The sequence below is a fragment of the Pelodiscus sinensis genome, unplaced genomic scaffold, assembly GCF_049634645.1.
Source record: "Pelodiscus sinensis isolate JC-2024 unplaced genomic scaffold, ASM4963464v1 ctg108, whole genome shotgun sequence".
NCBI classification, from domain to species: domain Eukaryota; kingdom Metazoa; phylum Chordata; order Testudines; family Trionychidae; genus Pelodiscus; species Pelodiscus sinensis.
In genome coordinates this window covers 103306-115649 of record NW_027465888.1, presented here as the reverse complement: position 1 = coordinate 115649, position 12344 = coordinate 103306, and the positions used below count along the sequence as shown (strand labels likewise).

Genomic DNA, 12344 nt, shown 5'->3' with positions numbered 1-12344 from the left:
CCCCTCACCACTCCCTGCTGGCCCCCCCCCGCACCACTCCCTGCTGGGCCCCCCCACACCTCTCCCTCCTGGCCCCATCTGCCCCCCCATCACTCCCTGCTGGGCCCCCCCTCACCACTCCCTGCTGGGCCCCCCCCTGCACCACTCCCTGCTGGGCCCCCCCGCACCACTCCCTCCTGGCCCCATCTGCCCCCCCACCACTCCCTGCTGGGCCCCCCCTGCACCACTCCCTCCTGGCCCCATCTGCCCCCCCCCACCACTCCCTGCTGGCCCCCCCCTCACCACTCCCTGCTGGGCCCCCCCTGCACCACTCCCTGCTGGGCCCCCCCGCACCACTCCCTCCTGGCCCCATCTGCCCCCCCCCTCACCACTCCCTGCTGGGCCCCCCCTCACCACTCCCTGCTGGGCCCCCCCCTCACCACTCCCTGCTGGGCCCCCCCTGCACCACTCCCTCCTGGCCCCATCTGCCCCCCCCTCACCACTCCCTGCTGGGCCCCCCCTCACCACTCCCTGCTGGGCCCCCCCGCACCACTCCCTGCTGGGCCCCCCCGCACCACTCCCTCCTGGCCCCATCTGCCCCCCCATCACTCCCTGCTGGGCCCCCCCCCGCACCACTCCCTCCTGGCCCCATCTGCCCCCCCCATGTCACTCCCTCCTGGCCCCATCTGCCCCCCCCGCACCACTCCCTGCTGGGCCCCCCCTCACCACTCCCTGCTGGGCCCCCCCTCACCACTCCCTGCTGGGCCCCCCTGCACCACTCCCTCCTGGCCCCATCTGCCCCCCCATGTCACTCCCTCCTGGCCCCATCTGCCCCCCGTCACCACTCCCTGACAGGCCCCATCTGCCCCCCCCCGCACTTCCTGCCGGGCCCCCACAGCCCCCGCGCTGCGCTCCCCTCCCCGCCGCCCGGCTGTCCCCCGGGACCCCATCGCTCAGGGCGCGGGTGACGCTAATGGCGTGTAGCAGGTTGTAGAACATCCCGTCGTTCTAATTGTTGTGACGGGGATCGGCAGCCCGATTAAACCCATCGATTTCCTCCCGCTAACCGCATTGATTTTTAAATTTCCTATTGATTCCTGCCCTAAATCTCTTTAAGCAAAGACTTGGCTCCGCAGATGACATCCCCTGATTAGCAGGCGCTGGGCGGGCTGGGCCTGGCGCCCCCGGCCGGGGTAGCAGGGCGCCTGGGCTGCCCGGGCTGGGGGGCGGGAGGCAGAGCGCCTGCTTCTCTCACCGGCTCGGGCGGGCATGTCTGGGCGTGCGTGCACATGTGGAGGGGCACACGGGTGTGGGGGGCATGTGCATACATGTACACGCCAGTGTGCGTGGGTGCACATGTGTGCGTGTGGGGGGCGTGCATGTCTGCGTGCACGTATGTGTACATGTGCATGTTTGTGTGCATGAGGGAGGCATGCACGTCTGTGCGCAAGTGTGTGTACGTGTGCATGTCTGCGTGTGTGCGCGGGGGCGTGCATGTCTGTGTGCACATGTGTGTGCGCGGGGGCATGCATGTCTGTGTGCACATGTGTGTGTGCGGGGGCATGCATGTCTGTGTGCACATGTGTGCGTGCATGGGGCGTGCACGTCTGTACGTGCATGTGTCTGTGCACATGTGTGCACACTCAGACTGCTGTGTGTGCTTGGGCTGTGTCCAAGCCCTCAAGTGTGCCATGGGGGTGTCGGGGTGTCCCAAGGGCCGTGTGACCCTGGTGGGAGCGCGGGGGACAAGTGCGTGGCTGGAAGGGGTTGAAGAGGGTGTTGCCTGCACCCCAGAGAGGCTGCGATTTTTATGGGGACATGGTTCAGGGATCCTGGCCGGGGCCAGTTCCAAAGAGGGGCAGGAAGCCCTTCCCAGCCAAGGCGGGCCCAACCTGTGGAACTCCCTGCCCCTGGAGTGGAGGGGCCAGGCCCTTTTCCCAGCAGATCCCCAGTTAGGGGCATTCTGGGCTTGGAAAGCGACGGCTCCAGGCTTGTGCGAGCGAGGGAGCGGGGCAGCACTTAGCCCTGCCCCCCAGCCTGGCTGCTGGTGCCTCTGCCCCGGGCCCTTGGCGCGGCCCCAGTTCTGACCCAGTTGCTCTCTTCCCAGGTTCTGGACTGGACTGGAGTGAATGTTTTACAGCTGCCACTTCTGCCTGCAAGGTCAGTGCGTCGGCGTGGGGGGGGCAGAGATTGTGGGTCGCTGGCTGGGGGAAGGATTGAGGAGTCGGTGGGGGGCAGAGATTGGGGGTGGCTGGGGGCAGAGATCTGGGGGTCACTGGCTGGGGGCAGAGATCTGGGGTCGCTGGCTGGGGGCAGAGATTGGGGGGTCGTTGGCTGGGGGCAGAGAAGGGGCTAGTGCGGGTGCCTGTGGCATGTAGCTCAGGACTGTTGGGTTTTCTCCTGGTGCTGGGGAGGGGGCGTGAGGCCCAGTGGTCGGAGCAGGGGGCTGGGGCCCCGGTTCTCATGCTGGTTCAGTGACTTGGTTTCCCTTGCTCCCCCACCGAGCCGTCCATCTGTTCACCGGGGCCGGGGGCCTCGGTGGTTCTCAGATGGGGATTTGGGGGGCATGTTGCAGTGGTCTGGGGTGTCTGTGTCAGGCAGGGGCATTGGCTGCCCTTCCCCGACCCTCCCCCAGGACACACGGAATCATGGGTCCTGTCTGGGTGACAGGCCAGGGTGGGGGTGCAGGACCCAGCGTGGGAGGTTTGTGAGTGACGGGGGGTGACTGCCCAGCGGTGCAGTCGGGGACTAGCTGGGGCGGCGCAGAGCGGGGCTGGCGGAAGCTTGGGGGCGGAGGGGTGCTGGTGGGAGGGGTGTCCGTGGCACAAGGGGGACTGGAGAGGGGGGGGCAGCGGGAGGGGAAGATTTGTCTTGTGGAGCCTGTCGGGAGTTGCTGGAGCAAAGTTATTAATACTGGGGGGTGGGCACAGGCCAGAGGGCTGGATCGGTGCCCGTGTGCGCGGGTGTGTGCGGATCGGTGCATGTGCGCGGGTGTGTGCGGATCGGTGCGTGTGCGTATCAGTGTGTGTGTGCGGATCGCTGCGTGTGCGCGGGTGTGTGCGGATCGCTGCGTGTGCGCGGGTGTGTGCGGATCGCTGCGTGTGCGTATCAGTGTGTGTGTGCGGATCGCTGCGTGTGCGTGGGTGTGTGCGGATCGCTGCGTGTGCGCGGGTGTGTGCGGATCGCTGCGTGTGCGTGGGTGTGTGCGGATCGCTGCGTGTGCGCGGGTGTGTGCGGATCGCTGCGTGTGCGCGGGTGTGTGCGGATCGGTGCGTGTGTGCGGGTGTGTGCGGATCAGTGTGTGTGCACGGGTGTGTGCGGATCAGTGCGTGTGCGCGGGTGTGTGCGGATCAGTGCGTGTGCGTGGGTGTGTGCGGATCGGTGCCTGTGCGCACGGATGTGTAGAGATAGCTGCGTGTGTGCATGTGTGTACGGATCGGTGTGTGTGCGTGAGTGTGTGCGGATTGCTGCGGGTGTGGGTGTGTGCGGATCGGTGTGTGCGGGTCGGTGTGTGTGTGTGCAGGTGTGTGCGGATCGGTGCCCATGTGCGTGGGTGTGTGTGGATCGGAGTGTGTGCGCGGGTGTGTGCGGATCGGTGCGTGTGTGCGTATCAGTGTGTGTGCGGGTGTGCGCGGATCGCTGCGTGTGCGCGGGTGTGTGCGGATCGCTGCGTGTGTGCATATCAGTGTGTGTGTGCGGGTGTGCGTGGATCGGTGCCCATGTGCGCGGGTGTGTGCGGATCGCTGCGTGTGCGCGGGTGTGTGCAGATTGCTGCGTGTGTGCATATCAGTGTGTGTGCGGGTGTGCGCGGATCGGTGCCCATGTGCGCGGGTGTGTGCGGATCGCTGCGTGTGCGTATCAGTGTGTGTGTGCGGATCGCTGCGTGTGCGTATCAGTGTGTGTGTGCGGATCGCTGCGTGTGCGTGGGTGTGTGCGGATCGCTGCGTGTGCGCGGGTGTGTGCGGATCACTGCGTGTGCGTATCAGTGTGTGTGTGCGGATCGCTGCGTGTGCGTGGGTGTGTGCGGATCACTGCGTGTGCGCGGGTGTGTGCGGATCACTGCGTGTGCGTATCAGTGTGTGTGTGCGGATCACTGCGTGTGCGCGGGTGTGTGCGGATCGCTGTGTGTGCGCGGGTGTGTGCGGATCGCTGCGTGTGCGTGGGTGTGTGCGGATCACTGCGTGTGCGTATCAGTGTGTGTGTGCGGATCACTGCGTGTGCGTGGGTGTGTGCGGATCGCTGTGTGCACGTGGGTGTGTGCGGATCACTGCGTGTGCGCGGGTGTGTGCGGATCGGAGCGGCAGGACCCCGAAAAGGAGCGCGAGGACCGTAGGGAGCAGCGGCAGCATGAGCGGGCCGTGGCGGGGCGGAGGAGCCGAGGGGCCCGGCTGCGCTGAGGGGGAGGACCCCAGGGGGCCGTGGCGGGGCGGAGGAGCCAAGGGCCCGGCTGCACTGAGGGGGAGGACCCCAGGGGGCCGTGGCGGGGCGGAGGAGCCGAGGGGCCCGGCTGCACTGAGGGGGAGGACCCCAGGGGGCCGTGGCGGGGCGGAGGAGCCGAGGGGCCCGGCTGCGCTGAGGGGGAGGACCCCAGGGGGCCGTGGCGGGGCGGAGGAGCCGAGGGCCCCGGCTGCGCTGAGTGGGGAGGACCCCAGGGGGCCGGGACTTGTCCCAGTCCTGCGGGTGCTGGTGCATAAAGGTCCTTAGCATCTGCTTCCGAGTCCCATTGAACCTCCCCACCAGCCCGTTGGTCTGGGGGTGCTACGCCGAGGCCCAGGGGTGCTGGACCCTGCACTTCCCCACAAGCACTGGAGCGGGGCCGCCATGAAGTTGGATCCCTGGTCCGTGAGGACTCCTGGGGGACCCCCCCTGCTGAACAGGGCCAGGGGCGCGTCTGCCACCGGGTCTGCCTGGATAGAGGGCAGGGCCACGGCCTGGGGTAGCAGGTGGTGAAATCCCCACTAGATCCATTGCCACCCCCCGTGGAACGGCTCCTCTACGATGGGCCGGCGCCTCGAGGCAGCTTCCCCCCGTCTCGGGCGTCCCGCCCCCTGGCAGGAGTCGCAGGCCCGGCAGTGCCGCTGCGCGGCGCAAAGATCCCCGGCGTCGCCGTGACAGTGGTAGCAGAGGATGGTTCAGCTGCACCGTGGATGGAGCATCCAGCAGTATGTGTCTGGGGCGCAGAGCGAAGCGGTTCCTGGCAGTCGTGGGCGCTGCAGCACTCGGCCGGGGAGTCTGCACCCCGGGGACCGGCGGGGCGATGGCCTGCGCCCGACTCCTGGGGGCAGAGCTGGTGGGGCTGTGCGGAGAGGGGCCTGCCCGCGGGAAAAGCAACCAAGGCCCAGCTGATTGCCCGGCTGCAAGAGAGAGACCCGTCCAGGGGCCTGGATCCTGTCCCAGCGGGGAGCAGCCAGACCCCCGGGGAGCGTCTCAGCCTCTCAGACTGGAGGGAGGGCTGGCGCCCGCCGGAGACGCGGTGCCCACCAGGACAGGCTCTGCCAGGCGCGGTCTGTCCAGGGCGGGGTCCCTCCTGGCAGAGCTGCGGCGGCGGGAGATGGAGCTGCAGATAAAGGAATTGGAGGCGCAGGAGAAGGGGTCTGTCTACACTACCCCGCTAGTTCGAACTAGGAGGGTAATGTATGCATACCCAAGGAGAAGGAGCGGCAGGACCCCGAAAAGGAGCGCGAGGACCATAGGGAGCAGCGGCAGCATGAGCGGGCCGTGGCGGGGTGGAGGAGCCGAGGGGCCCGGCTGCGCTGAGGGGGAGGACCCCGGGGGGCCGTGGCGGGGTGGAGGAGCCGAGGGGCCCGGCTGCACTGAGGGGGAGGACCCCAGGGGGCCGTGGCGGGGCGGAGGAGCCAAGGGCCCGGCTGCACTGAGGGGGAGGACCCCGGGGGGCCGTGGCGGGGCGGAGGAGCCAAGGGCCCCGGCTGCACTGAGGGGGAGGACCCCGGGGGGCCGTGGCGGGGTGGAGGAGCCGAGGGGCCCGGCTGCACTGAGGGGGAGGACCCCAGGGGGCCGTGGCGGGGCGGAGGAGCCGAGGGGCCCGGCTGCGCTGAGGGGGAGGACCCCGGGGGGCCGTGGCGGGGCGGAGGAGCCAAGGGCCCCGGCTGCACTGAGGGGGAGGACCCCGGGGGGCCGTGGCGGGGTGGAGGAGCCGAGGGGCCCGGCTGCACTGAGGGGGAGGACCCCAGGGGGCCGTGGCGGGGCGGAGGAGCCGAGGGGCCCGGCTGCACTGAGGGGGAGGACCCCAGGGGGCCGTGGCGGGGCGGAGGAGCCGAGGGGCCCGGCTGCGCTGAGGGGGAGGACCCCAGGGGGCCGTGGCGGGGCGGAGGAGCCGAGGGGCCCGGCTGCACTGAGGGGGAGGACCCCGGGGGGCCGTGGCGGGGCGGAGGAGCCGAGGGGCCCGGCTGCGCTGAGGGGGAGGACCCCGGGGGGCCGTGGCGGGGCGGAGGAGCCGAGGGGCCCGGCTGCGCTGAGGGGGAGGACCCCGGGGGGCCGTGGCGGGGCGGAGGAGCCAAGGGCCCGGCTGCGCTGAGGGGGAGGACCCCAGGGGGCCGTGGCGGGGCGGAGGAGCCAAGGGCCCGGCTGCGCTGAGGTGGAGGACCCCGGGGGGCCGTGGCGGGGCGGAGGAGCCGAGGGGCCCGGCTGCGCTGAGGGGGAGGACCCCAGGGGGCCGTGGCGGGGCGGAGGAGCCGAGGGGCCCGGCTGCGCTGAGGGGGAGGACCCCAGGGGGCCGTGGCGGGGTGGAGGAGCCAAGGGCCCGGCTGCGCTGAGGGGGAGGACCCCGGGGGGCCGTGGCGGGGCGGAGGAGCCGAGGGGCCCAGCTGCACTGAGGGGGAGGACCCCGGGGGGCCGTGGCGGGGCGGAGGAGCCAAGGGCCCGGCTGCACTGAGGGGGAGGACCCCGGGGGGCCGTGGCGGGGCGGAGGAGCCGAGGGGCCCAGCTGCACTGAGGGGGAGGACCCCGGGGGGCCGTGGCGGGGCGGAGGAGCCGAGGGGCCCGGCTGCACTGAGGGGGAGGACCCCGGGGGGCCGTGGCGGGGCGGAGGAGCCGAGGGGCCCGGCTGCGCTGAGGGGGAGGACCCCGGGGGGCCGTGGCGGGGCGGAGGAGCCGAGGGGCCCGGCTGCACTGAGGGGGAGGACCCTGGGGGGCCGTGGCGGGGCGGAGGAGCCGAGGGGCCCGGCTGCGCTGAGGGGGAGGACCCCAGGGGGCCGTGGCGGGGCGGAGGAGCCGAGGGGCCCGGCTGCACTGAGGGGGAGGACCCCGGGGGGCCGTGGCGGGGCGGAGGAGCCGAGGGGCCCGGCTGCACTGAGGGGGAGGACCCCGGGGGGCCGTGGCGGGGCGGAGGAGCCGAGGGGTCCGGCTGCACTGAGGGGGAGGACCCCGGGGGGCCGTGGCGGGGCGGAGGAGCCGAGGGGCCCGGCTGCGCTGAGGGGGAGGACCCCAGGGGGCCATGGTGGGGCGGAGGAGCCGAGGGGTCCGGCTGCACTGAGGGGGAGGACCCCGGGGGGCCGTGGCGGGGCGGAGGAGCCGAGGGGCCCGGCTGCGCTGAGGGGGAGGACCCCAGGGGGCCGTGGCGGGGCGGAGGAGCCGAGGGGCCCGGCTGAGCTGAGGGGGAGGACCCCAGGGGGCCGTGGCGGGGCGGAGGAGCCGAGGGGCCCGGCTGCACTGAGGGGGAGGACCCCAGGGGGCCATGGCGGGGCGGAGGAGCCGAGGGGCCCGGCTGCGCTGAGGGGGAGGACCCCGGGGGGCCATGGCGGGGCGGAGGAGCCGAGGGGCCCGGCTGCGCTGAGGGGGAGGACCCCAGGGGGCCGTGGCGGGGCGGAGGAGCCGAGGGGCCCGGCTGCACTGAGGGGGAGGACCCCAGGGGGCCGTGGCGGGGCGGAGGAGCCGAGGGGCCCGGCTGCACTGAGGGGGAGGACCCCAGGGGGCCGTGGCGGGGCGGAGGAGCCGAGGGGCCCGGCTGCACTGAGGGGGAGGACCCCAGGGGGCCGTGGCGGGGCGGAGGAGCCGAGGGGCCCGGCTGCACTGAGGGGGAGGACCCCAGGGGGCCGTGGCGGGGCGGAGGAGCCGAGGGGCCCGGCTGCACTGAGGGGGAGGACCCCGGGGGGCCGTGGTGGGGTGGAGGAGCCGAGGGGCCCGGCTGCACTGAGGGGGAGGACCCCAGGGGGCCGTGGCGGGGCGGAGGAGCCGAGGGGCCCGGCTGCACTGAGGGGGAGGACCCCAGGGGGCCGTGGCAGGGCGGAGGAGCCGAGGGGCCCGGCTGCGCTGAGGGGGAGGACCCCAGGGGGCCGTGGCGGGGCGGAGGAGCCGAGGGGCCCGGCTGCGCTGAGGGGGAGGACCCCAGGGGGCCGTGGCAGGGCGGAGGAGCCGAGGGGCCCGGCTGCGCTGAGGGGGAGGACCCCAGGGGGCCGTGGCGGGGCGGAGGAGCCGAGGGGCCCGGCTGCACTGAGGGGGAGGACCCCAGGGGGCCGTGGCGGGGCGGAGGAGCCGAGGGGCCCGGCTGCACTGAGGGGGAGGACCCCAGGGGGCCATGGTGGGGCGGAGGAGCCGAGGGGCCCGGCTGCGCTGAGGGGGAGGACCCCAGGGGGCCGTGGCGGGGCGGAGGAGCCGAGGGGCCCGGCTGCGCTGAGGGGGAGGACCCCAGGGGGCCGTGGCGGGGCGGAGGAGCCGAGGGGCCCGGCTGCGCTGAGGGGGAGGACCCCGGGGGGCCGTGGCGGGGCGGAGGAGCCGAGGGGCCCAGCTGCACTGAGGGGGAGGACCCCGGGGGGCCGTGGCGGGGCGGAGGAGCCGAGGGGCCCGGCTGCGCTGAGGGGGAGGACCCCGGGGGGCCGTGGCGGGGCGGAGGAGCCGAGGGGCCCGGCTGCGCTGAGGGGGAGGACCCCAGGGGGCCGTGGTGGGGCGGAGGAGCCGAGGGGTCCGGCTGCACTGAGGGGGAGGACCCCGGGGGGCCGTGGCGGGGCGGAGGAGCCGAGGGGCCCGGCTGCACTGAGGGGGAGGACCCCAGGGGGCCGTGGCGGGGCGGAGGAGCCGAGGGGCCCGGCTGCGCTGAGGGGGAGGACCCCGGGGGGCCGTGGCGGGGCGGAGGAGCCGAGGGGCCCGGCTGCACTGAGGGGGAGGACCCCAGGGGGCCGTGGTGGGGCGGAGGAGCCGAGGGGTCCGGCTGCACTGAGGGGGAGGACCCCGGGGGGCCGTGGCGGGGCGGAGGAGCCGAGGGGCCCGGCTGCACTGAGGGGGAGGACCCCAGGGGGCCGTGGTGGGGCGGAGGAGCCGAGGGGTCCGGCTGCACTGAGGGGGAGGACCCCAGGGGGCCGTGGCGGGGCGGAGGAGCCGAGGGGTCCGGCTGCACTGAGGGGGAGGACCCCGGGGGGCCGTGGCGGGGCGGAGGAGCCGAGGGGCCCGGCTGCACTGAGGGGGAGGACCCCAGGGGGCCGTGGCGGGGCGGAGGAGCCGAGGGGCCCGGCTGCACTGAGGGGGAGGACCCCAGGGGGCCGTGGCGGGGCGGAGGAGCCGAGGGGCCCGGCTGCGCTGAGGGGGAGGACCCCGGGGGGCCGTGGCGGGGCGGAGGAGCCGAGGGGCCCGGCTGCGCTGAGGGGGAGGACCCCGGGGGGCCGTGGCGGGGCGGAGGAGCCGAGGGGCCCGGCTGCACTGAGGGGGAGGACCCCGGGGGGCCGTGGCGGAGGAGCCGAGGGGCCCGGCTGCACTGAGGGGGAGGACCCCGGGGGGCCGTGGCGGGGCGGAGGAGCCGAGGGGCCCGGCTGCACTGAGGGGGAGGACCCCAGGGGGCCGTGGCGGGGCGGAGGAGCCGAGGGGCCCGGCTGCACTGAGGGGGAGGACCCCAGGGGGCCGTGGCGGGGCGGAGGAGCCGAGGGGCCCGGCTGCGCTGAGGGGGAGGACCCCGGGGGGCCGTGGCGGGGCGGAGGAGCCGAGGGGCCCGGCTGCGCTGAGGGGGAGGACCCCGGGGGGCCGTGGCGGGGCGGAGGAGCCGAGGGGCCCGGCTGCACTGAGGGGGAGGACCCCGGGGGGCCGTGGCGGAGGAGCCGAGGGGCCCGGCTGCACTGAGGGGGAGGACCCCGGGGGGCCGGGACGGACATGCACTTGGAGAAGCTCCTGCTGGCCCAGTGTAAGGACGTGGGGACGTGGACGGGTTTCTGAGCCCCTTCGAGCAGGCCTGTGAACTGCCCCAGACCCCCAGTGGACCGGCTCCGGCAGCTCCCCCCTTGCTGGGTCAGGAGGCCGCAGGGGGCTCGACCAGCTGGAGGATCTGCAGCCGGGTGACTCCGAACGGGCCAAGCAGGCCCTGCCGCACAGTCCGGGCTGACCCCAGGAAAGTGCAGGGAAGGGCTACAGGGGCGCAGAAGTGGCCAGAGACCGTCTCAGACCTGGCCTCCCGCCTGGCGCCACGCTGCCGGGAGTGGGTGTTCGGGGGGGGCGGGGAGCGCAGCGGCCCTGGTCAGGCTGATGGTCCCATGCAATGTGCCCGGCCGACCTGGCTGTGGCGGGCGCACAGGGATCCGGAGGGCTGTTCGGGGCGGCTGGTGGACGAGTTCACAGCTGGTCCGGGTGTGAGGGAATCAGGCGGAGATCAGCTCGTGGCTGTGCCAGGGAGGGGTCCCAGGAGGGAGGCCCAGCAATCCTTCCCCCAGAGGGCCAGCCAGGGCCGGACCCATCGCACCTGACCGGCCATCGCTGGGGTCAGGGCCCCAGGCACCAGGACAGGCCCCACGGCCCAAGACCTCCTTGGAGGAGGAGCAGGCTCCTCCTGGGGGTCCGACCCTCGGGAGGCGGGTCTCTCCGTGTGCCGGGTGGGGGCGGGGCGGCTCGTACCCCTGCAGGTGGGTGGCAGGGCGGGGACGGGCCACTGGGACACGGGGCGGAGGTGACGCTGGCCCGGCCGAGGTCGTAGCCCAGACCACGTGGTGCCAACACCCAGCTGACCCTGAGGGGCACAGACGGGCCCATTCACGGTGCCCGTAGCCCGGGTGCCTCTGGAATGGGGGCTACGGAGGGCCTCAGGGAAGTGGGGGTGCACCCGCTGATGGGGGCGACCTAGAGGAGTGGCCAGACGGACCCCACAGGGCCCCGGCCACCAATCGTAGCCAGAGCAAGCGAGGGGCTCGTGGCCCCTGTTGTACTTAAAAGTGCCGCACGGGATCTGTCCACGGTTATTGGTAACACACATACAGCAGTCAACACTTATCATGTGCATATGATATAGCACCCCCCCCCACACGTACACCGACACCCCCCCACATACACACACACATACACACCCGCACACACACACCCATACACACACTGACACCCCCCCCCACACGTACACCGACACCCCCCACATACACCCGCACACACACACCGACACCCCCCATACACCCCCACATCCCCCACATCCACACACACACACACACCGACACCCCCCCACACACCCCACATACACACACACACACACACACACACACATACACCGACACCCCCCACATACACACACACATACACACCCGCACACACACACCCATACACACACTGACACCCCCCATACACCCCCACATCCCCCACATCCACACACACACACACACCAACACCCCCCCCACACACCCCACATACACACACACACACACACACATACACCGACACCCCCCACATACACACACACATACACACCCGCACACACACACCGACACCCCCCATACACCCCCACATCCCCCACATCCACACACACACACACACCGACACCCCCCCACACACCCCACATACACACACACACACACACACATACACCGACACCCCCCACATACACACACACATACACACCCGCACACACACACCGACACCCCCCATACACCCCCACATCCCCCACATCCACACACACACACACACCGACACCCCCCCACACCCCCCCCCCACACACACACATACACCGACACCCCCCACATACACACACACCGACACCCCCCATACACCCCCACATCCCCCACATCCACACACACACACACACCGACACCCCCCCACACACATACACCGACACCCCCCACATACACACACACATACACACCCGCACACACACACCGACACCCCCCCCACACACCCCACATACACACACACACACACACACACACACCGACACCCCCCACATACACACACACATACACACCCGCACACACACACCCATACACACACTGACACCCCCCATACACCCCCACATCCCCCACATACACACACACACACTGACACACACACACACCCCACATACACACACGCATACACACCCCACATACACACACACACACACACACACACTGACACCCCCACACACACCCATACACACCCACACACATACACCCCACATACACACACACCCATACACA

General features: G+C 72.2%; 1 protein-coding gene across 1 annotated transcript in view; it reads left to right on the top strand.

Annotated features, from left to right (window-relative positions):
• Window positions 1-2093: 2093 nt before the first annotated feature.
• POU2F2 (POU class 2 homeobox 2) overlaps window positions 2094-12344 on the top strand; it is a 48497-nt gene continuing 38246 nt past the window's right edge. The window contains exon 1 of the mRNA XM_075916040.1: window positions 2094-2139. Within this exon, the coding sequence (XP_075772155.1) occupies window positions 2109-2139 (31 nt within the window). The 5' untranslated portion in view covers window positions 2094-2108. The remainder of the gene's footprint in view (window positions 2140-12344) is intronic.